At 50.9% G+C, this 24,669-nt stretch overlaps 1 protein-coding gene across 3 annotated transcripts in view; it reads right to left on the minus strand.

Moving 5' to 3' along the window:
- Window positions 1–649: 649 nt before the first annotated feature.
- Efcc1 (EF-hand and coiled-coil domain containing 1) overlaps window positions 650–24,669 on the minus strand; it is a 35,102-nt gene continuing 11,082 nt past the window's right edge. For 2 of the 3 annotated variants that reach the window (XM_063254246.1, XM_063254247.1), the window contains exons 3-8: window positions 16,723–16,880; window positions 15,611–15,746; window positions 14,330–14,498; window positions 10,536–10,676; window positions 8,913–8,982; window positions 650–8,143 (exon numbers count right to left, since the gene is read on the minus strand). In XM_063254246.1, coding sequence (XP_063110316.1) covers window positions 8,007–8,143; window positions 8,913–8,982; window positions 10,536–10,676; window positions 14,330–14,498; window positions 15,611–15,746; window positions 16,723–16,880 — 811 coding nt within the window. In that variant the 3' untranslated portion in view covers window positions 650–8,006. Of the gene's footprint in view, window positions 8,144–8,912; window positions 8,983–10,535; window positions 10,677–12,240; window positions 12,966–14,329; window positions 14,499–15,610; window positions 15,747–16,722; window positions 16,881–24,669 lie in introns of those variants that run through there. The other variant, XM_063254248.1, reaches the window with a different exon arrangement.

Raw genomic sequence — 24,669 nt, forward strand, 5'->3', positions numbered from 1 at the left:
GCATTTGTGTACTTAGTCTGATCTGCCCCAAGGAACACATTTCCCACAATGACAGCTCCCTGCACCCCAATATTTTGCTCCTTGGAGATAAGGCCCCAGCCTTTTGTGCCATCATCTTTCTGGGAAAGACCCTTCTCCCGTCTTTCCTATGAGTGAGCCCGGGCCTTGGTCAGTCAGGTCCTGCCTCTCACCATGATGAAAGCCAGGCCTTGTGGGGTTTTGAGGATAGGGTGGGGTCAGGCAGAGCCTGAATCCTGGCTCTACTATTGGTCTGTGTGGCCTTAGGCAGGAGCCCTTGTCAGGAAGATGTGGAGGTGAGAAGGAAGCCCCATGCCTGGTCTTTGTTGGTCACCGATGGCGTGTTGACCGTGACCTAGGACTTCCTGCAGGGAATTCCATGGGCCTCTGAGGACTCACACCCCCCCCCCTGCCAATCTGAGCTCAGTGGGGAGTGGCAGGGACCGAAGCAGGGCATCAGGCAGGTGTTAAGGTCACGTCCAAAGCTCAAGGCCTTGGAGTTGGGGGAAGCTCCAGTCTCTCCCCACTGGGTGGAAGAGAAATTGGTGCAGGCTGCAGGTCAGCAAGGCTCAGGGGGCCCAGGAATGGCCCAGTGCCAGGCTCTGCAAAAACAGCAAAGAGGCCACCTGTGTCTAGTCTCTTTTTCACTATTTCTTTATTCTTTTTTTTTCTGAAGGGAATAAAACAAAACAAAACAGAACAATATTGAATTTCAAAAATAAGACAAATCACTCATAGTTGCTCTAATTCATATTGTTAATCCCCTAACAGATGCTTAGACTACCGGCCCCAGGCCTACAAAGTTAATCAGTCAATACAAGCATTAAGTTGTTTTTGTACCTCTGCTCGTATCATCACAGCCTGTGTTCCTCTGAATCAGGCTGTGGCCTGCACAGTGGGTGGGAACAGGCCAACTTCTTGGTTCTTCTCCTGGCCCATGGCTGCCGCTGGCTCATGGGAAAGGCAGGCTAACTTCTTTTCCTTTACTCTACTCTGCCAATTCATCCTTTCCTTCCCCTAACTCCCCACAACCGCTACCTTTAAGGTAGCCCATGTGATAATCCTATGGTTTGGAGAGTTTTCATATTGGCATCCTTGACTTAGTAATATGCGTTTAAGTTTCCTTCATGTCTTTCTGTTTGTTTTTGAGACAGGGTCTCACTATGTAGTTTAAGCTGGCCTTATACTCACTGTGTAGTCCAGGATGGCTCCAAATTCTCGGCAGTCCTTCTGCCTCAGCCTCCCAAATGCAGGGATTACAGGTGTGCGCCACCATGCCCAGCTTCCCCCAGGTCTTTTCATGACATCAAGGAGTGTGATTGCTGGGTTGTAGAGTAAAAGTATGTTTAGTTTTGTAAGAAAATTTACAAACTGTCTTCCAGAGTGGCTGTACATTTTCCCAGCAGCAGCAAATGAGTTCCTGTGACTCCACATCCCTGTCAGTATTTTGGATTATAGCTCTTCAGCCAGGTGCACAGCAGTATCTCATTGTTTTAATTTGCAGTTTCCTAATAACGTGATGTTGAGTATGTTTCCATGCATATTTTTCTTCTGCATATCTTCTTAAATGATATGTTTGTTCAGGTTTGTTGCCCATTTTTAAGTCAGGTTTATTTTACAGCACTGAAGATTGAACCCAGGGTCTTCCCAACTGAGCTACATCCCTAGCCCTTTTTAAATTTTTTATTCTGATACAGGGTCTAGCTAAGTTGCCAAGCTGCCCAGGCTGGGTTCAAGCTTGCAGCTGTCCTGACTCAGCCTTACCGAGTGCTGGGATTATAGGTGTGCCCATTTTACCTCAGGTTGTTCTATTATTGTTAAGTTCTAGTTCAGCTTATCAGTTATTTCCTCAATCAGTCACAGTTATCCTCAAACCCCAAGGTCATCTAGATTTTTTCATGTATTATCTTCTGGGAGTTTTATAGTTTTTGCTTTCTTATGTTGGCCCTGTGAACCTTTTGAGTTAATTTTCATGAGAGGTATTTTTCCACGTAGATGTCTGGTTGTCCTGGTACCAGTTTTCAGTGCACACTTCCTTTCCTCCGCTGTGTTGCCTTTGCTCCCGTTTCAGTGATAGTTGACTAGATCTATTTCTAGGCTTCCCATTCTCTCCCACTGCTCTGTTGTACCGCTCTTTCAATACGGTGCCGTCTGGATGACTGCAGCTCTCTAGACATCTCCAGGTTGGGCTGTGTTAGTTCCTAGTTCTGTTCTTGCTTTTCCATCTTTTTTTTTTTTCCTTTTTGTGCCAGGGTCTCTCTATGCAGTCCAGACTGGCCTTGAGCTCACTTTGTAGCCCAGGCTGGTCTTAAACTCGCAACGATCCTCCTGCCTCAGCCTCCTGAGTGCTGGGATTACAGGGGTGAGCCACCTTCCATCTTGAGCTGCCCATGCTGTCTTCACCTCTCTGCAATTAGAACCCGTGTACCTCTCTGGCATGGCTGTGTGGTAAATGATTGTTTTTATACACCATTGGATCTGACATGCTGATACTTGTTGATGACTTCTGAATCTACATTCATGAGCAATATTGATCCCTTGTCTTTTCTTGTAAAGCCTTTGTCTGGTTTTAATGTTAGAGTAATTCTAACCTCATGGAATAAGTCAGGAGGAAATATTTGTGTTTATGTCTCCTAGAAGAGATTGTTAGTAATTCGTATAATGTCTTTCTTACAATCTGGCTATAGAATGGACCAACAAACCTATCTAGGCTTTTTTTGGGGAAGTTTATTATTAAATTCTTTAAGAGCCATAGGCCAAGTCAGATCATCCACGTCTTATATGAGTTTTTGAACATTGCATATGCCACATAGGCCATCAGATCTGCAGGCCTAAAGGTACTCACACTGTTTCTCGGACATCTTTTTGATGTTTTGGGATCCACAATGTTGTACCCTCTTTCATTTCTGTCATTAGTTGCTGGTTTCTCCTCTCGTTTTTCTTTAATTAGCCTGGCGAGAAGCCCATCACTTTTATTGATCTTTTTGTAGAACCTCCTTTTGGTTTTGTTGCTTTTCTCTCCTGATTTCCTGTTTTCCATTTCATTATTTTCTGCTCAAATTTTTTCTTTTGTTTTGTTTTGGATCAAATCTATAGACCAGGTTTGAAAGTCCTGATCAATTTGGAATTAAAATTTGCTTTTCTTTTTGTAGTTTCCTGAGGCAGAGTCTTAATGATTGATTTTGGTTCTTTGTTCTTTTCTGGTACATGAATTTGATGTTCTACATTTCCTTCTAAGCATTGCTTTTGGCTGTATCCCATACATTTTGTAAGGCATATTTTCATTTTAATTTAGTTCAGGCCTTTAAAAATTCCTCTTGAAATATCTTCTTGAAGCTATGTGTTATTTAGAAAGAATTGTTCAATCACTAAGTGAGGATTTTTCAGCTGTCTTTCTGTTATTGATTTCTGGCTAATTCCATTGTCATCTGAGAGCAGTGTATCATTTTCTGTTTTCAGACTTGGTAAGAGTGTTCCATGGCCCAGAGTTTGGTCTGCCTTGGAGAATGTTCTGTGTGAGCATGAGAATGAAGTGATCTGCTGGTGGCAGTTATATCCGTCCGGTGCTGGGTTCTGCTGAGTTCAGCTATGTCTTTGCTGGTTTTCTACCTGCTGAGCGTGTCCATTTCTTATAGAAGGGTGTGAAGTCTCCCCATAAAATAGTGAATTCACCTACTCCTGTTTGCAGCTCTGTCTGTGTGACTGTGTTGTTAGGTGCATATACACTGAGGTTTGTTACGTCTTTTTGGAGGTTTGACCTCTTTCTCCTTAAACGACGCTCTTTTTGCCTCTGATCGTTTTCCTTATTCTGAAGTCTGCTTTCCATGAAAGTAACAGAGCAATTCGGGCAGTCTTTCCAGGAGTGTTAGCATGCTACTATCTTCCCCCATCTCTCCTCTTAAACTATTTGTGTCTTTATATCTAAAATGGATTTCTTATAGATAATACCTAATTGTTTCTTTTTCCTTCAACATGACAACATCTGTCTTCAAGCCGATATAGTTAAACCGTTGATATTTGAGGTGACAGTGGTATAATTGGGTTAATATGCACTGTTTGTTACTGTTTTCTATTCATTGCATCTGTTTTTGTTACTCTTACGCTTTTTGTTCATTCATTTAAGAAAGCAGAAGCACCTTGTCAGGGGTTTACTCAGTGGCACAAGCACCTGCCTGGCAAGTGTGAGGTCATGAGTTTGATCACCGGTACCAAAAAACAACAACAACAACAAAAAACCTTTAAAAAAAGAAAGCAGCATCTCACTAAATAATCTGGTCTTGAGCTTGTGATCCTCCTGTCTCAGGCTCCAAGCGCTCTTGTGGTTTTAATTGAAGATCTTATATGATTCCACATTCTCTACTTTTCTGATTTATCAATTATACTGCCACCACCACTACTTTTTTTCCCCTTCTTTTAATAGTTGCTGTAGAATTTGCAGTACAAGTTTTGAACTAACCCAAGTATATTTTCAAATACTACTATACTACTTCGTCTTTTTTTTGGCACCAGGAGTCGAACTCAGGACCTCACACGTGCCAGACAGGTGCTGTGCCTATGAGCTATATCCTGGCTAGGTACCTTATCATAACAAAATATTTCTAACTGCTTTTCTCATCCCCATGTCATTGCTGCCAGTCTTCTCCCTGACATAAACTATAATCATGGCATGTATTATTGGGTGAGGGGGTCCAGGACAACCCAGATGTCATGGCAACAGGTCCATGGCATAGCAGAAGCACTTGCTTGAATGACAGCTACTCCCCTGAGAAGGCGGCGAAGTTGAGGCTGTGACTCCTGTTTCCCAGGCATCTCCGGGAGGGGTTTGGGGTGTGGGACCCCCAATTCCATCCTGATGTCAAGGGTGTTGTCAAGGGTGGTTTCCCAGCAGCTCCCCAGAGTACAGGAGCTGGAGAAGGGTGCTGGGGCTGTCAGCTGAGCTGGGCCACCTGCCTGCATAGCCCAGAGGGTGTCCTTGGAGTAACTGCCGTGTGACAGAGGACATCCAGTGCACCCTTAGGTCCCAGAGAGAGGGAGGTGACAGCTGTCAGTTGGAACCCACAGCAGTATGGAAAGAGAGTCTGGACATTTCTGTCTCAAAACTGTGGGGCAAAATAAACCTCTCTTTTGCCAGATGTGGTGGTGCACACCTATAATCCCAGCACTTGGGAGGCTGCGGCAGGAAGACTGCCATGATTTTGAGATCAGCCTGAGCTACATAGTGAGTTCAGTGCCATCCTGACCTACATAGTGAGATGCTGTCTCAAAATGAATGAACAAATGGATTAATGAACAAATAAACCTGTCCTCCCTAAACTGTAGCATGTCAGATATTTTGTACCTGCAGTGGCAAAGTGACTAATGTATCTCCTCTAAAGCTCTTCTCTTCCTTCTTTGTATAGATCCAAGTTTGGGGCCTGTAAACCTTCCTTCTCTCAGAGGACTTCCTTTAACATTTCCTGAAAGCCAGGTACCCTGGCAAATTTCTGTTTGTGGAAGTTTATTTAACTTTCTCCTTAAAGGAGAGTTTTGAAAGACAATGAACTTGAGGCTTTCTCCCCTTTAAAGACTTCACTGTACGCTTTGTTTGCATCCTTCGTGGTCTCTGTAATTCTTATGTTTGTTCCTCTTGTTAGGTAAGGTGCTTTTTAAGGTGTCTTCTTTCAAGATTTTTTTTTCACAGTTGGATTATCACATGCCAAGCTGTAATTTTAAGTTTATGTTTTATTGCTTGTATTGATTTTGCTTGTGCTTCCTGAGCTTCCTCTATCTGCAGCTTGGTGTCTGATGTTTGCGGAGAATTCCAGGTTCTTAGTACTTGATTATTGTTTGTATTTCTTTTTCTTTTTTCTGACGTTCCTATCATGCATTGTGACATATTTGTAGTTGTCTCTCAGCTCAGGTATTCTTTCCTCACCATCCCCGTCTGCTAATAAGTCCAGCACTGCTGTGATGCTGGTTCTGTCTTCTAGCATCTCCTTCTGGTTCTTTCTTAGAACAGCCATCTTGCTGTTTACATTATCCATTTGTTCTTGTACGCTGTCTGCTTTTCTCATTCCCGATCACTTACAGTGGTTTTAAATTCCCATTCTGATAATCCCAGAACCTCTGATGTAGCTGGGTCTAGCTCTCGTGTTTATTCTGCTTCTTCATACTGTGTGTTTTGCCTTTTAGTATGTCTTGTAGTTTTCTGAAAGACCCACATGATCTGCTGGATAAAACAAACTCCAGTAAACCAGCCTTTAATGTTAGGAGTTAAGGGACATAGAGAATAGGAAAGGAAGTGTTTGTAGTCCTGTAATTATCTGGGTTCTGTGGTGCATGTCTGTAGTCCAAACTACTCAGGAGGCTGAGGCAGGAGGATTGCTTGAGCCTAGAAGTTTGAGACCCGTCTGGGAAGAATAGCAAGATCCCATCCCATCATCATCATCATCATCAACAACAACAACATCAGCAAAGCACCAATGTGGTAGAGAGCTTCATGAGCATACATCTGGCCGAGTTTGATCCCCAGGATTGCAAAACAAACAAACAAACAAACAAACCACAAATGCTTTGGTGTCTGTGTGCCAGAGGCCCAGGTTTTTTTCTTCAGCTCCCACATGAGAGCCTAGCAGGGTTCTCGGAGGTGAAGCCATTGAAGTGGGGCCCCTCTCTGCCTGGGTCACCCTGTGGATTTCACCCCTCACACCTGATCTCACACACAGACAGGGGCCCGGAGCCATGGGCAGGAGCAGGGCACGAGCTCGGCCCTCTTACTGAGGAGGGGTCCACACAGAGCTTAGTGAACAGCACAGCTAGGGGAATGGGGCCTAGGGGGACCCGAGGGCCTTCCAATAGACAGACAGCCTCTCTCCATCTGCACCAGAGATGGCCCCGCTGTGCTGCCCCCTGGTGCCTCCTGTGGAGTCTGAGGAACTGGACCTGCGGCCAGGGTCAAACTCATGCCCTATGAGCCCCTCCCTTCCCTCTCTCTTCTGCTGCCCCTGCCCAGCACCGCCTGCCGCTCTTGGGCCTCACAGTGGCTGCCCACTGGCTCCTCTCCACCCCCACTCAGCCCCTAGAGACCCCTGGCGCCCCTCCTGCACTCACAGTCCCCTGGCGCCCCTCCTGCACTCTTCTCCCTGACCCCAGTCCACCCTTGCCTGCCATGGCTCCCTATTGCCTATGGCATCAAGTCTTAGATTCTTGTCTGCCACAAAGGCCCCATGCCTGGCCCCTTCCTGCCACCTCTGCTGCAGCAGACCAGGTGCCCACACCCCTGCTACCCACACCCGTGTCAGGTACCCTTGCCCTCCATGGCTCGCATAAACCCCTCTGGGTTGAGTTCTCGTAATTCTTTATTTTCCCTCGATCTAGCACTGATTTTACCCACACTGTACCTGTAGCTAACGCGTCTTCTTCTCTTACCTTGTGTTAATCTCCCCTCGATGTCACAAGAGTCCTGCCAGTACCCAGTGTGTGTTCCGGAAGGAGGGGCTCCGGGTTCGGCATTATTGGGGGTCCCTGCTCAGAGCACGTCTTTACTCCTGCTCCTCCCATGGCCTTCCCGCCTGCCTTGGCCATGCACATCCTACCTGTTTTCTAGAATGAGCTCAGCACCAGCTCTCACAGGAAGCCCACAGCAATGGCTACCTCCTTGGAGCTTCCAGCCTCTCCGAGTCTTGGGCATTTCCTGGGTCAAGGGAGTGTCTACTGGACCAGCTGTGCCCTGAAGGTCAGGCGCAGGATCCCTTACAGCAGCGCACGGGCTGAGGGTGGGGGTGCACTAGGTGGGAAGGCGGTCACTGTGCTCTGAGGCAGGAGGCAGCAGAAGGTGTAAGTGGTGCAGGAGAGGCTCGGCTCTGATGGAGTCTTGAGGCATAAGCAGGGGCCACAGGAGCGCGAGAAGGGGTGGCTGCCAGAGCCCGGGGCTGGGTGTTCCCGTGGTGGAGGTCAGGCTGGCCCGGGGAGGCTGATCCGATGGCAGCCGTCAGGCTGGGCCAGAGACCTCAGCAGGAGATGAGGAGTGGGTTGGCAAGCACAGGGGCGGTGGAGGCGGGTCCTGAGGATGGCATCCGCAGGAGCTCACAGCCCGCCAAGGCTTGCTGCAGGGCATCCAGGACAGCCAGGGGGCCTGACCTCCCCTCTGGAGAGGAAGGGCAGGCAGGAAGTAGGGTCAGGCTGCATACTCTGTCCCACAGAGATGCCTCCCTCCTCCCGGTACTCAGCTATTACCACATCCCTGGAAACCCCGACAGGAGTTTCTAGCATGCACACCTGTTTTCTTGTGGATGGCATGGGTCCATTCAGGGCACCGGATGCCCAGGGCCCGAGGCAAACGCTCACACCCACCCCATCTCCCCACCAGTGTGGCCTCAGAGGCAGAGCTCTGCCTTGGTCACAGGATGCTTTGCTGCCCTGAGATTTTTCCTGAACAGCAGGGTTGTGAGGCTTTCAGGCTTAAGGATGATGCCCAAGGCTGCAGGCACGGCCAGCACTTGATACTCTATGCCTCAGTCTCTCCATCTGTGGAGGGGGCTAAGAACTCCTTCTTGCTAGTCCTGTAGTAAGGATCGAGTGTTAAAGACACCAGGGGTGTTTCTCCAGGGCCTGGGCCACAGTTAAGGCAGGAATTGGGCACCCCCAGCCTGCTGCCATGCACCCATCCAGCCCCCTTGCTGGCTGTGACACACAGGCTCCTATTTGACATCTGCCTGCAGCCTCTGCACCTCTGCTCTTACTAAATAGTGCTTTTGCTTTCCAAAGCTTGCTCCTGATGGGCCCCGGGCAGGTGTTCAGGGCAGGAGCGTGTCACCATTTTGTAGAGGGGACACTGGGGACAGAGTGCTGGAATCTGCTCATCAGGAAGCCCTCCGGGCAATATCCAGGCTCAAGGGGACAGGGTGCATTCCTACCCTGTGAGGGGTCCTTGCAACCATCCAGCGTGCTCAGCAAAATCTTCCCCAGGGCTCTCTTCGATATGCTCTTTAGGAGAACGGAGACAGGACTGGGTCAGACCAGGGCTGTGATGCGCGTCCTCACTCAGCAGCTGGGATCTGGGGGCCTACCGCAGCTTCTGTACAGCTAGGGACTGACAGAGTGACCCCCGTGTCATCCTCTCCTGGCCTCTATCCCTGGGCTGGCTGCACTGTGTGCCCAAGCAGGCATCTAGGAGGTGACTGTGACTGAGGGAGTGTTTCTATGTGTTAGTTCATGTGATCCTTGCAACAGTTAATTCTCTTGTGCCCATTTTAACCAAGCAATGAAAAATGCATGCAAAGGAAGAACAGGAAACAAGCCCAGAGCCACCCCATCAGAGGCTAATCAGCATCTCCCGCACCACCTCGGCCTGCCAGGGCCAACGCCCTGCTGGCACGGGGACCTCCTCGCCTGCTGCTCTTGGGGCCCATCCTCTGCTTGCTCCGTTTGTCTAAGCCCTGTGGTGTTGGGCCAGACCACGACAGCCCAGGGCCCAGACAGCTTGATGCCTGAAGAAGCAGCCCAGGTTCAAATCCTACCCCAATCTTGTATCAGCTATATAATCCTGGGCAATTTAACCAAGCTCCTAATTCTTTTCTTTTAAAATAAGTTCGCCTATGGTTGTTTGCTGGACTCCCTTTATCTGCCAAAGAAAGATCTCTACTGTCCTCAACTCGGCAAAAGATTATAATCAAAGAATTGAATTTTATCAGCTGCCTTTTCAGTATCTATTGACATGATCATATGATTTTTCTCCTTTAATCTGCCATGTGGTGTGTCATGGTAAAAAATTATGTGATATGGGATCACCCTAGAATTCCTTGGAGAAATCCAACCAACCACGTCACCTTTTTTTCCTCTTTTCCCTCCAGTGCTGGGGATGGAAGCCAGGACCCTGTGAGTGTTGGGCAGGCTCTGCTGCTGCGCCACACCCTTACCCTGGATTGCATCTTTCTTTCTTTCTTGTTTTCTTTCTTGTTTTCTTTCTTGTTTTCTTTCTTTCTTTCTTTCTTTCTTTCTTTCTTTCTTTTTTACTTTCTTTCTTTCTTTCTCTTTCTTTCTTTCTTTCTTGTTTCCTTTCTTTCTTTTTTACTTTCTTTCTTCCTTCCTCTCTCTCTCTCTCTCGCTCGCTCTCTCTCTCTCTCTCTCTCTTTCTTTCTTTCTTTCTTTCTTTCTTTCTTCTTTCTTTTTGTGGTACCGGGGATCAAACTCACAACTTAGAGCTTGCCAGGCAGGCACTTACACCACTGAGCTAAATTCCAGGCCCAGGGTTGCATTTCTTTACACGCTTCCAGATGTGGTTCTTTCATAATTCTGCAGCTGTGTCAAAATGTGACATTCACTTATAATTTTCCTTTTTCTGTGTTTACCCTCTTCCTGACTTGAGATTACAAGTTACATTAGATTCATAAAAATGACCTGAGGAGCTGCCCACCTACTCTCCATGGCATCCCTGCACCCCCATGCTACATCTGCAAAGCGGGGTGCACCTGCCAGCTGTGAGGAGGGCCCAGAGCCTGGCTCCCTTCCCCGCACGTGCCCAACTGCCCTGAGACTACCAGGTCGCGGAGCCTCTGCAGGAGCTGCAGGACGTCCACCAGCTTCTCCTCCAGTAGGGACAGCCGCACCCGTTCTGTCTCCACCATCTGCAGCTCCAGCCGCAGCTGCTCGTTCTCCGCCACCTTTTGCTGCAGCTCTGCCTGGGGAGAAAGAGGCTTGGTGCTCATCCCAGCAAGGTCCCTGGCCTCCCTGACCCCTTGGGGAATGTCATCTCATCTGGCTCCACTCATTGTCAGGTGCCTGGCAGATAAATTACCCTGATTCCCCAAGCCGGGTACTCAACCCAGGTCAGCTGAGTGCCTGGCCCTAGGTTGCACAGCAAGTTTGTGTAGTTTGTCTCCCTGTCCAAGGGCTCTACGCCTCTCTTTCTGTAGCCATTGGATTTCTGTGTAATGCATTTGTGCTAACAGCAAGCAACAGAAACCCATCTGGCTTGTTAAATGGGGACTGTACGGGCAGCTAGGGACAGTTCTTAGGCTGGACTGTGCGCAAAGAACCTCGGGAAAGGGGCAGCCATGGGTGGAGACAGCAGGAGAATCCCAAGCCTTCCTTGTGTCCAGGAACCACTGTGAAAATGGACAATATCCATAGCCAGGTGTGGAGGTGTCAGAATGCCTGTACTCCCAGCATTCTGAGAGGCTGAGGCAGGAGGGCTTCGAATTCAAGGCCAGCCCGAGTCCCTTGGTAACTTAACAAGACCCTGTCTCAAAATAAAAACCAAAAACAAGATCTGGGGCATGTAGCTCAAGTCTTGGGTTCAATCCTCAGTACCGCAAAAACCAAAATTAAACAAGAGACTCTCCAACCCTGTCTGCCTCTTCCAGGTAGAAGGGGCCCAACTAGTGACTGCCCATGGCCACCAAGAGAGCCAAGATACGAGCTGGCGACAGCATGCAGTCACAGAGAGCCCTGTAGCCACCTCCTGCTACCACTGTGGACTCTGAGCAGCAGGGGAGAAGGCCCCTGGGGAGAACCCCCGTGTGAAAAGGGGAAGGGAAGGTGGCTCGCTCGTCCCAGCCCCTTCAGCTTTTAAATTTACTCAGAAGAGCGGCAGTGGAGGTGTCCTTGGGAACTCTGTGACTGCCAATTTTTTACTGGGTGGTCACTGTTTCCTATATGCCCTTGGGCTGTGGCTTTCCTAAGCAGTGCCTGGCCAGGCATGGTCAAGGCCTCAAGAAAGCTACAGACAGGGACAGGACTCTGGTAACAAATAGAACACACCAGATCCACATAGCACAGAAGACTGCTAGGAGGGTCTATATCCATTCAGTGAAAATCACAGCTCATGGATACTGAGAGCATTCATCTTTGTGACACATAGCACATTATTCTGCCCATTTTACAGATGAGGAAACAGAGACAGAGTAAACCTTCCCACATAAGTAACAGAGCAGGGTTTGAAGGCAGCAGTCTGGCTCCAGCGCATGCCCACTGTGCTGTCCCAATCAGCACTGGCTTTCTATTCTGGCGAGCAGCCTTGCTTCCCATTCAGGTTCTGTTTGTTACATAGAAATCCCAGGAGGCTATTGTTTTGGACTAACCTCCAATATTGGGCCTCAACAGAACAGGCTAAAAAATGGAGTCACTCGTGCTAAACTTCCATAACAGCAAACCCAAGCTAAGTTGCTATGTGGCCTCCTGTAATCAGGAGAGAATTATTAGTCAGATTTCCCAGTCTCCTTGGCACAATAAAGTACAGTTGCACTCAGTTCACAAACTTTATTTTTTCCACAATTTTGGTTGCAAACCAAGCTGGACAAGCACCAGATCAAATTCAGTGGTTAGGTTGATGTTGATCTGATGGGGAAATTTGATTCAGTTCCTGTCCAATTCGGTTTACAACCAGAACCATGGAGCATATTGAGTTCGTGAACCGAGGTGTCACTGTATTTCCGCTGACTTAACCCTTACACACACACAGACTCAGGTAACCCGGTTTAACCAGTGAGCTCTGTTCCTGAGTCCACCCTCTGCCCCGAGCTTGCCAGAATCCTCTGTCCTCTGACCTCCAGCCTGCTTCCCTTTCCTGTCTCCACACCCAGCCTCCCCTGCTCAGCTCCTTGGGAAGCTGGTTCTGATAGATGCAGTTAGGTGGTGCTTGGGTCTAGAATCTCAAACAAAGCCAATGGAAATCCTTACAATGGTGTCACTTTGCCCTCTGGCAGCTTTGAGGTTTTCAGGGCTTATTACAGGAGAGGCATCCCCGGCTCCAGTCAGGGGTTTGGGAAGCCGGAAGCAGGAGACCCCTTTCATCCCATCATCCTGGTCCCATTTTCCCCTCTCGGCTCAGTGTCAGCAGGAACACAATCTTTATTCCGTTCCTTGTGGAGGGACGTGGCTACCTGGTTTCCTGGGTGCGCTTTTGGTGTAGGGAAAGCCATGGTCTCCTGGCCGTCACCTCTTCACATCACTGCTTACCTCAGCTGGCTCTTAGAACATAAAATTATTGTTTCAGTGCTGGGGATGGAACCCCCGGCCTTGTGCTGTGCTTCAGCCCTACCCTGGGGCGAAAAATGAGACCAAGGCTGGCATTGCTTCTCAAACTATTATTTAAGAAGCAAGAACTGCATCAGACCAGGCCTTTGTTAAAAGATAGCACAGCCCAGTGCAATGGTACCTGCCTATAATCCCAGCTACATGGAAGGCTGAGGCAGGAGGATCACACATTCAAGGCCAGCCTGGGTAAATTAGCAAGACTGTCTCAAAAGAAGTTAAGAGGGCTGTGATGTAACTCAGGGTTAGAACACGTCTCTAGCATGTGTTAGTTGCTGGGTTTAATCCCTAGGACAGGGAAAAAGAAAACCCAAAAGCACAGATTTAGAATTTCAGATATGAAAATATAAATCTATCTTCTATTTAAACCATACATTACAGAAGCCAAAGCTTAGCGTGAGAACAGCTGTCACAGCTTGGCACACCCAATTCTGTTTTTTGTTTTGTTTTCTTTTGGTACTGGTATTGAACTTACCTCATGCTTGCCAGCAGGTGCTTACACCACTGAGCTAAATCTCCAAAGACCTGGGGTTTTTTTGTTGTTGTTGTCTTGTTTTTGAGCTAGGGTCTCACTACACAGTTCAAACTGGCCTTGAATTCACTTGTAGCTCAGGCTGGTTTTAAATTTGCAAAGATCCTCCTGCTGCAGCCTCCCAAGTGCTGGAATTACAGGTGTGTTCTACTATGTCTGGTTTTGACACACCCAATTCCTGTGACGTGGAAACAGAAGCAGGGGCTGTGCAGGCCCAGAGTGAAACGCCGAGGGCTGTCACTGAAGCAGGGCCAGCTTCGTGTGCCTGCGTGTCCAGCCTGCCTTCCCCGTGCAGAATGTCCTGTACAGGACAAGTGACCAGGAGGATCCACTTTCCCACCGCACAGACTGGCCGGGGCTGGACATGTGATGGAGGCTGAGCCAATTGGAGCGCTGCTTGAGACTTCCTGGGTTCAGTGGGACGCCCTTTGCTGGGTTTTTCATCTGGGCTGCTGGAAGCTGCCAGCCCTCGGAGACTCCCTGAGCCAGGGACAGTAAGGCAGGGCCCCAGGGCGAGGCACAGCTGGAGGTGAGCACCCTGTAGTGTGAGCCCTGGATCCAGCTCTGCCCGTCTCAGAAATCCCTGTTTGGCACTTGGGCATGCCTGAGATGGATCCTTTAACTTGGGGACAAAAGGCATCTCATTAAATCTAAATCAGAGGAAATCGCATCTCTCAATCCCAGTCCCTCAGGAATGGGTTAAGAGCTTTTCCAGCAACAAGAGACTCTGCAATTGGTGGAGTCTGCGACCCCTGGGGCCCTACTGACCTCCTCCACGCATGGCCCCAGGCTCTTTCCGCCTTCACAGCCCTGGATGTCTAGCTGCTCCAACAGCCTGGCCACCTGGGCCTCCAGCTCTCTGGGGGAGCAGGTGTGCTCGGCGTCACCACGGCAGCTGAGGTACATCAGCAGCTTCTTGGCCATCTGGTGGTCACACCTGAGCAAGGGAGAGCATGAAGCATTGCAAGGGCTGGGCACAGGCTGCTCCACTTGGGAGAGCGGGCCTGACCTTCCATGCTGGCCCAGCTTCCTGAAGTCTGGTTGCAGCACCATCACTCAGCACCACCCGGAACACTCAAGACCTCTCTGATCCCCCTCCCCCCCCCTCCACTAGCTCTGCTCCAGCCACAGTAGCCTCCTACTGTCCCGCCAATGAACCTCAGGGCCTTTGCACTTGCTGGTCCCACTTCTTGGACCACTCTTGCCCCAACATCTGCATTGTGCATTGCTTCATTTTCATTGGCTTTCTGCTCAAATAGAACCTTCCCAGAATCCCCAGCCCTGTATGGTACTTTGCTGTCTCTCTTCTGCTCTGGCTCTCTCCCCACTCCTCCACTCACTTGATACGGGAACCAGACAGGACTGCTGCCTCAATTGATATTTTGTGTCTCACATCATGATGGGCATGTGATAGGCACTTAATAAGCACTTGCTGTGGACATAAGGAATTGGTGATAACAACTCCAGCAAAGGCACAGCACTTTTCACAGCAGGCTAGTAAGTGCACTGGGGGCCCTCACTATGCATCAGGCAACCACCAGGTATTTCACATCTTGATCTGGAGTCCGCACAAAGCCTGTGCCCACCTACCTTCAAGATGAGAAGTCAGGTGACTGGTCAAAGGTGCGCAGGCACACCTTGGCCTGTCCCTGTCCCCCTCCAGATTGGACACAGAATTAAATCTGTGTGTGGATAAGAAAGCAACAGCAGGGCTGGGCCGGCAGGAGCCACACAGTGTCACGGGGGTAGTGGGCTGGCAACGGGCCTGGCTTTGCAGCATGTCTTGGCCACAGAGTGACTCCTCGAAGCCCATCTCTCCCCCTCACTGTATTATGTGGTTTCTTCTCTTCCCTCTGACACCACAGGCCCCTAGAGGCCAGCAGGTGATGGAGCCTCTATGGGAACGAGAGCCCTCACCTCCTAGTTCCAGCTGACACTGAGTGAAGGGACCTGCAGACGGGCCCCACCTTCCTGAAGCTCTGGGGTCCCCTGGCAACCTGTGCTACCCTGGGGGACAGCAGCAGATTCTGGCCGGGGCGCTGCACCTACCTACTCCCGCAGCCCAAGGGCCAGGCCTCAGCCTGGGCCACCGGCCTCTCCACCTCCTGCCACTTCTCCTCCTCCTCTTCCTCCTCTTCCTCAGAGGCAGCCTGGCCCTCCACAGAGCGGAAGAGCTGCTCATCTTCTGCAGGAGAAACAAACGTGGGAACAAGGGACTGGTCACTGGGAGAATGGACAGCAGACCTTGCAGAGGAAACCCCACAAGTGGTCAGGGGAGAGGGCTCTGGCACCCTCTCTCCCTTCTCCAGAAAGCGATTCCTTGAGTCCCATCTCCTGTGAGGTGAGGCCACCCTGGCTGGTACTGTCCCCTCCATGTGACCCGCCTGGTAGTGGAGCTGGCCAGTTAGAGCCCTCCCCTGGGATCTGGCACAGGGACTCTTAGCAGTTCGCTATGTGAACTGCTAAGTTGCTTTGAACTTCTGCTGGTTTGGGTTGCACAATCTGCAGGCAAGCAATGTCTGACCTGGTACAGTGACCAAAACATCATAGATCGAGGTGCTCCCTGCCCCCTATGTGGGAGGTCAAGGTGGCCTGGGTTTTGGGTGCTCTTGGCCACCAGGCAGGTGCAGGGACCTCAGACTCAGGGACCCTGGACACCCACTGCTCCTGCCTGGCTTTTCCCTTTGGAGGTGCTCAGGAATCTTCTGTTTTGATTAAGAAGCACCCAGGCAGACAGAACCATGGTCTTTGTAACTTTTGGATTATGAGTGTGTTTCCGGGACTGATGGCTTGTTTTACATGCTGGGTGTCTCCTGATGCTATAGCCCTGTGTGTGTAGATGACAAACACTGCTGTGCTGCTGAGGCAGAGCAGCTGAGGGGCTCTGAGGACAGGATAAGTGACAGGGACACAGCATCTGTTCAGCGCCCTCCAGGCGGCCTCACATCCACCAGCTGCTTCAGGGCCAGGTCCTGCTGACAGCAGCCCCAGGATAGGGGCCCTGGGGGTGAGCATCCTTCCCTGAGCAGTTTGGGGTCGAGGCTCTGTCTTGGAACAGCCGCAGCACAACATAGCACCAAGGTAGGCAGTCCCCGAGAGCAGGACTGGGGATAGCCACCCCTGCCATGCACCAGGCGGCGAGGCTGGCAGCTGGGACAAACCTTCATCCAGGACTCTGCTCCCCCAGCTGCTGTCTGAGTGCCAGGGTTCCTCTGGAGAGGCATCTGGGGCTTGGGCCCCAATGTCCTCGGGTTCGTCATTCTTGCCTTCTGGCTCAGGGCTGGCTCGTGGAGGGGTTGGACGCTGGCCTCCCTCTGCCCTGTGGGCAAGAGAAGAGATCAGATGCGAAGAAAGGAATCACGTGAACTGCTGGGACAGGCTTTGCCTAAAGCCAGGGGTATCCCTAGAGTGTGATTTCTAAACCCAGAACTCTGACTTCAAAAGTTTTATGTCCAGGCTTCCCCAGTGCAACCAAGGCAAGAGGATCTGGTTTAGGAGCACCAGTCCGTGTGATAATCCCCTGGCTGGGATTCTTGCCACGATGTCAGGCCAAGCGACTAGCACTTCAGTCACATTAGCTGAGGTTTAAGTGGGGACGTGACAGTCCCTTTGTATACCAAAGGCTCCAGCCCACAGCCCAGAGAACAGGAGCACAGGAACATGAGATCATACAGCCCAACTCTCAAAAGCAGAGCTTAGCAGCCCCTCAAGCCTCACCCAGCCCTGGAGTCCAGAGCCCCGCTGCAGGTGTGGCTTCCTGCGTAAACAGTGCCAGGATGATGACGCAGCTTTCACGTCTAGCTGGCTGCCCGGCACTGTGGTCAGAGCTGGAGACATTTTCCCTTCCAGTGATCCAGAAGGGCACTGACCTCACTGTCCCCATTGCACAGGAGGGGACAGTGACATGCAGAAAGCTGCAGGAAGCCTCCCCCCAGGTCCCACACTGGAAACGGGGTGGGAGGGGGGCTGAGACTGGTTCTAGGCCAGCAGCACCAGGCAGAAGGAAAGCTTGGAAAGCAAACTCTGCCGGACCACCCGGCAGCTGCTGGCCTCGTTAGGTGACTCCATGTCACATGTGACCAAGTCGGGAAGAGGAAGCCGCTGAGGATAGAGCCATTCAGAGAGTGGGACGGATGAGGACATCCCTTGGAATGTTCCAAGAAATTAAACATGGCTGCAGAGAAGCAGCCCCAAGAAGAGTCAGGGGTGCTGTGCTTGTCTGGAGGTCAGCATTTGCTGATTCTGGTGCTTCTTTGCTCCTCTCTCTCTGCGGGACCCTTCCCGGGACCCTCAGAGTCACCAGCGACAGCCCAGCCTCCCTGCCCCTGCTCCCCTGACCTGCACCCACTGTGGCCACGGGGCCACTTTGCTTTAGGAGCCATGAGGGGAAGCGGGGCCTTCTGGGAGTGGCTCAGACGCCTGCCTCCCAGCCTGCATTGCCGAGTGCCTCTGCTTCTGAGAAAGGTGGGCCCCGCCAGCCACCCACTCCTCCCTCTCACCCGCGTGTCCTCAGATCCCGGAGTGCTCTCATGCCTTTGGGTGTCCCCTCCAGCTGGCCACATCTGTGCGCCGCCCAGAGCCCTGGGGGGAGGCTCTGAAGTCTTCCTCCTGCTAGAGGCTGTGGCCACAACTGGCTGCCAGCCCAGTGGCTTACACAATCCAACAAGGGCCAGATGTTGCTGTTATTTCCTTCCCAGGGTCCTGGCAGTTCTGGTTCCATCTGACAGTCCCCTCCCTCAGTATCGGGGTGCAAAGAGTCAGGTCTCAAGAGCCACCACACCTGGGTTCTGCCCTGCAGGACCCTATCTTTGCTGTGACACTTTACCCACTCACTGGTCAGTAAACAGCCAGGGGACTCTGCCCTGCGCTGAAGACGACATGAACGGACTCCAAGCTTCAAGTGTGTGTTGCTCCTGCCCGCCTTAGCATGTGAGATGCTTTTAGGTGACAGGTGGATGGACAGGGCTGCGTGGATGCGTGCATAGTGTGCAGGGGGAGATGCACGTGTGTGTTTTAACAGGCATTGATTTGAATTTCTGCCAAGGAAATTAAGGAGCATATCAATCAACTTCAGTTTTACATTCATGACAGTGATGACTTCCCTTTAAAATTACTTAAATTGAGTTGTGGGTTGTGGGTGTAGCTGAGCAGTAGAGCACTTGCCTAGCACATGGGAGGCCCTGGTTTGATCACTAGCATGACAAGAAGAAAAAAAATAAAAAGAATGAGGTAATTTCAGGCAAATGGTAATTAAATAATATACTCTGCGGATGTAGTCAGAAATTGGCTCAGATCTTCAGCAAACATCTGAAGTTCAGTGAATGCTTAAACACCCGTACGCAGATGCTCTAGGCACTGTTGGAGCTGAGCTCTTCCTGCCCGTGGCCTCTCTGTCCCTCAGAGCAGAGGACTCCGCCCTGACAGGTGGATACCTTGTTATACAGTGCTATAATTTGACCTCGAGGGTCCCCCAGAGACTCATGCGGGTTAGTCCCTAGCATGGTACTTTTGGGAGGTGGTAGAACCTTGAAAGGTGGGGCCTTTTGGGAATAAGGGAGGCCTTTGGGGTCATGGTCCTGAAGGGAATTGGTGGGCCCCGGCTTCTGTCCTGCTCTGCTTCCTGGCCAGGAGGCAAATGGTTGTGCTCTGCCACATGCATGCTCGTTTGCATGCTGTTTCAAGGGCCAGAGCAACAGGTGCAACTTGCCATGGACGAGGACCTCCAAAGGCATGAGCCAAAAATAAACCTCTTCTCTTTGTGTGTCTGTCTCTCTTTCTCCAGGTCTCTCTTTCTCCCTTTCCTTACCAGCCACCACCCCATACTGGGCATTGAATTCAGGGCCTCTGTCTGCCACACACACGTTTTGCCATGAACTATAACCTCAGCCTCAACCTTTTCTCTTCATAAGTTAACTATCTCAGGTATTTTCTTACCATGGCAGAAGTCTAGCTAGGATAGATGGATATTTTAGAACATCACTCATGCTATCCCAAAATAAGCAAGATTAATAATATACCCTGCTTTCATATCTACTGTAGAAAAATTAATGTGATGACGTCCTAACAGTTAAACCAGAAAGAAAAGTAATTTTTATAATATACATTTCAAGATGAATACTCAGGCATATTGCAGTTTTAATACTGAACCTACTTGTAATTACTATGTTTGAATTCAACGGGAGAAAGGTAATATTCACTTAAACCCTGTTGACAGTCTTCCTGACTTTAGCATTTTGAAATAAGGGCTAAGAAAATATAGGTAGGTGCAAGATGCATGGGTGGGTGGATAAATAGAGGAACGCACAGACTCATGAGGATGGAACTGGAAGTGCTCCCCATGCACGCAGGCCTTGTTTACTAGCTGGATAAGGACCACAAGGGCTTCTGTCACCGTGATCTGGTTCTGAAAGGCCGTGCAACTCTTGGAAAATCCAAAGAAAACAAAGTACAACCTTCCCTCAGCTCACACAGTCTTGCACTGACAAATTCTTTGTGTATTAAAGCCATGCAAAAAAATTACGTTTATACATAAAGCAGAGCTGGCTTTTCCCAGTGAGAACAAGTCCCTGCAACCTTGTCCTCCCAGGCAGTGACACAGATCTCTTCCCTCAATCCCATGGAGCATCTCTGGGAGCCTCCCTGTTCCAGATTCCTCTCCTTGTCCTGGCCTCACATCCCACCAGGCAATGCAAGCCTGGCCCCGGCAGCCACATGCCAGTGCTCACCCTGGGCCCTGACTGGGGCCCAGGAGGCTGCCAGGTCAGCCAGCAGGACCACGTCCAGGCCCTGCGGAGGTTGGAGCCAGGGTCCCTGTCTATCAGTGCCTCGTTGGTCTGTAACCATCCCAGCTCCTCTGCAAGGACCTCCGGGGGCCACAGGGTCCGGCAGTGCAGGGTTCTGTTCAGTCCCCACCAAGCCCTGCACCTCTCTGAAGCTCAGTTAGCCTGCCTTTAAGTGCACATCTGCAGCTCCAGGAGGAGAGTCCGGGGGAACCCAGACCTCTTTTACATCCCGGGCACTCAACCAAGACGGCCTCCCATTGTGTGCCCACAGGGTCTCCCGTCTCTTTCTCCCTCTCCACTACTCATTTCTTTTCTTTGCTCAACACTTCAAATAAATGTGTGAATTTCAGCAGTGGCGCATCCCAGCTTGAAAGTCTGATCTGGACTCTCCATGTGGCAGCCGCTGGTCACATGTGGGTACTGAAACTAATTAGGATTAAATAAAACTAAAAATTCCATTCCTCGGTCACACTAGCCACACTCCAGGTCTTGGTGCTCACACGCGGCTCACGGCCACAGAACTGGAGGGTGCCGGCAGCAGGCACAGATATGGTCTCCGAAGGCTGGGTCATCAGTATCCAGGAGAGGACAAATCTTAGGCTGGAAGTTAAATGATCAGTTGGTGGTCACTGGGCCCAGGACCATGATTCTCAAGTGAACACCCCCAGTGTAATTCACATCATGTCTGTGCAGTGAGAAGCCTGCTTAGATTGTCAGAACCTGAACCCAGGCCTCAATTCCATCATTCATGTCAATGCAAACTACATCCGAGGTGGACACCTGCCTCTACCATGGCTGTGGTTTGAATGTGTCCCCCAGAGTTCAAGGTCATCCTCAAATTCATAGTGTTGGCATTTGGTGGGGAAACACTTGCAAAGTCACGAGTCAGGGGAGGTTGTAGGGTGGGGACCTCACAATAGCATCAATGGCTTTATAAAAAAAGCAGAGACCCCAATTCGCACTCTTGCTTCGTCTCCCAGGCTGTGTTCTCGGTCAAGTTCTGTCGGCAGGAAGACCTACCAGATCCCAGTACCATGGTCTTGGACTTCTCAGCCTTCAGAATTGTAAGCCAAATAAGCTTGCATTCTTTCTAAATTAACCAGCCTCAGGAAAGGCGAGCACTGATAAGGGGCCTGATTAGACTCCTAAGTCCCACGAAGATGACACAGACACCCTCACTGTGTGGAGTACACCAAAGCTGGGTCCCCGCCCACACCTGAAGGGGTGGACAGAGTGTGGGTACCAGGACAAAGGGGTGACACGTGTCCAGGGACAGGATAGCACAGGAAGGTGTGAGATTTTATCATTTCTCAGAGCAGCGCACAATAAACATGAGTTGCTTATTTCTGGCATTTTCCATTTTATCTTTTCAGCTGTGATTTGCTGAGGGTAGGCAGGGAGGACACTGCAAGCAGAGATTGTGGGAGCATGGTTTCCTACGGGGTGGGATGGGAGTAACAGGTGACAGAATCCACTCAGACCCCTGCCTCCATCCTAGTCTGCAGCTCGGAATACACGAGGTATCACGGTGTCAGGTTTAAACCCACAGCGCCAGCGGCTCCATGATAAGGATATTGCCACTTATTTACACTCATCCCCTGAAACCCTCTTTCTGGAGGGTTTTTAAGAGGTGTGATAAAAACACAGTGAGTCCTGCTGCTTGGTGCCACCCAAGAGAAAGGCAGGCCTGTAAAAACACCACTGTGCATCCTCAGTGACCTTATTCCCTGGCTCTGGCATTGGGTGACTTCCGGCTCTTCCCCAAAACCAAAGTGACCACGCGAGGTGAATGTTTTGAAGTGACTCGGGGCATCAAGAAAGCCCCACCAGTGCAGCCCAAGACAGATACCCTAGGAAGAGCCAAGGAGCAAACAGGCTGGGCTGTGAACCCCGGGGGATCATCAGGCATGCAGGTGGCCACCAAGAGCACACCAACAGAGATGGGGCTGTGGGCCCTGGAAATCTTTACTTATGAACACTAGCATTTGAATTTCATGACATTGTCGTCATGTGTCATGAAATAGTATCCCTTTTTGATTTTTTTTTTTTTTTGGCCGTTTGACAATGTAAAAGTGTCCTTTGTGCATTGTCCAAAATGAGGCCAAGGGATGGAAATCGCTTTCCCTCCCCCAGTTAGCTGGTGACCTCTGCCCTCTGCGGGGAAAACTGACCAAGGACAGCAGCTCAGCCCACCAGAAGAATGGCCAGCCCGCACCTCTGGGCTAGCTAAGAGCAGTGAGGGGGGTGGCCTGAGCTGGGGACATAGGCTCACACTATGACCATGACGAGGACAGGGAGAACGGAGTCTGCAGCGGTGGCCGGTGGCCGTCTGCAGGCCGCAGGCTCACAGCAAGCTTGCGTGGAGTCGGAAAGCGAGTGGCAGTGATGGCAGCAGCAGAGCTGGGGTGACAGCAGGGCCCCCCACAGACTGCCCGGGGGCAGCACTGCGCGGAGTCCTGCGACCTCCCTGGCCCCAGCCCCCAGTTCCTTTCCTGCTCCAGTGAGTACTTGTCCAGTGACAAGTGCAGCCTTGAGGGACCCCTTCTGCCTCTGGGACTTCATTCTTTCTGGGAAACTGGGCGCCCTGCTGGGGTGGGCAGGATCTCACAGCCTGCTTCCCAGGGAGCCCAGCTGTCTGATATCTCGGCCCACATGTCTTTCTAAAGCAAGTGTGAGAGAGGAAGGGAAAAGGGTTAGGATGAGTGAGGCAGGAACTCAGAGGGCCCCTGCTGATAGTCAGCAGGAAACCGGACCGCGTCCTGGAGCACAGGACTGATTCCTCCACAGCCAAATGGGCCTGCAGCTTCCACACCACAGCCACGCCTGCGCGGACGCCTGGCCTAGAATCCCAAGGTCATAAATCGGTGTTGCTTTAAGTGAATTAGTTTGTGATTGTTTGTCATGGTTGCTATAGAAACCGAAGGCAACCATACAAACAGCCACACCCCATTGGCACTGTTAGCACCCCCTCAGTTACTACCCCAGAGACCAGGGGCTCCCAGAGAGGAGATGTGATCGGTATAAAACAGCTGTGATGATTCTTTCCCTTTGCTAACCATTGGCGCAGGAACAGGCATGTAATGTGATTCTAGCCAATGAAAGGTGTGAGGAAGTTTTGCCAGGAAGACCTCTGAGAAATGGGAAGTCCAAAGGAGGAGCAGTCATTTTTCTGCCTCTGGTTGTGGCAGTGATGCCTAAGCCCTGGCAGCTATTCTGTGACCACCAGGGGCCCTGGCAGTCTGAAGAGTTGGATTTTTAAAGGGATGACAGAGTTGTCAAAACTGCTGTTCGCAGGGACTTTTCTCTCAGCACCATAAATGTTCTCATGGCTTAAGTCATTCAGGACTGGGTTTCGTTACTTGTAGTCTAAAGCACGATCATGATAAACCACTCATACCCCTGCTTGGGGAGCAGGTGAGGCCGTGTGGATAAACCCTCAGGGCTGTGCCTCATGAACAGGTGTTGAGAAATGTGGTCCTCCTGGCCCAAGTCTGTCCAGACAGGGTCAGCTAGAGAAGCAGGGCCACTGGAGGACACTCATCCAAGCTGTGTGTCAAAGGAGCTTCTATATGAACAAAGCCGTTGTGGCTGGAGACCCCGACTAAGTCCATCTTAAATCTACCAAGGGAGGCTCTTGGGTAGCCTGGAGCTTGTGGGGTGACAAAGCCAGGTGACACAGCAAGAAACCAGCAGGCCCCCAGGCGTGGCTTTTCCAGCGCAGATGGAAAATGTCACCGGTTTTGTTTCTCTCTCTGACCCCAGGACCCTGAGCCCCTGGACCTTGCAAACTTCAGGAAGCCACCCACTGCCAGGGCCCCCAGGGCTCAGCCAAGGCCCTCCAACCACAGGGTGGGCAGCAGGCCACACACCCTCCGTGGGACCTGCCTGGGAGGTCCTGGAGGTCTGCACGCAGCAGCTTCCTTTCCCAAGTGGCGTTTCCTGAGCAGAGAAGCCTCGCAGGAAATGGAGAGCAGCAGAGCAAACAACAGAACAACAGCGGGAGGAAGAGCTGAAAATAAACCAGGCCGAGGAGCAGGGCACAGGGCCGGGGCGGGATGGCAGTGTCCAAGCCCACCCGCACCCTGGGCTCCTGGAGACATCACGTGGGGCCTCCGAGCCCCAGCCAGCACAGCTGCCTTTAATCCACGCACACACAATCACGGGGCCACCACTCTCCTTAGTGCCAGAGTGGCCCCTGACCCCACATTCCAGAGTGGGAGTTGTGACAGACTTTAGAAAGGCTGTCACCAAGATATGACAGAAAAGGACAGCGGCTGTGCGAGATGATGGGGCACAGGCGGTGAGGCAGGGCGTCTGCAGAAGTGG

Source organism: Cavia porcellus, unplaced genomic scaffold (assembly GCF_034190915.1).
Source record: "Cavia porcellus strain 051 isolate PalLab524CR breed Dunkin Hartley unplaced genomic scaffold, mCavPor4.1 scaffold_8, whole genome shotgun sequence".
In the NCBI taxonomy this organism is placed as follows: domain Eukaryota; kingdom Metazoa; phylum Chordata; class Mammalia; order Rodentia; family Caviidae; genus Cavia; species Cavia porcellus.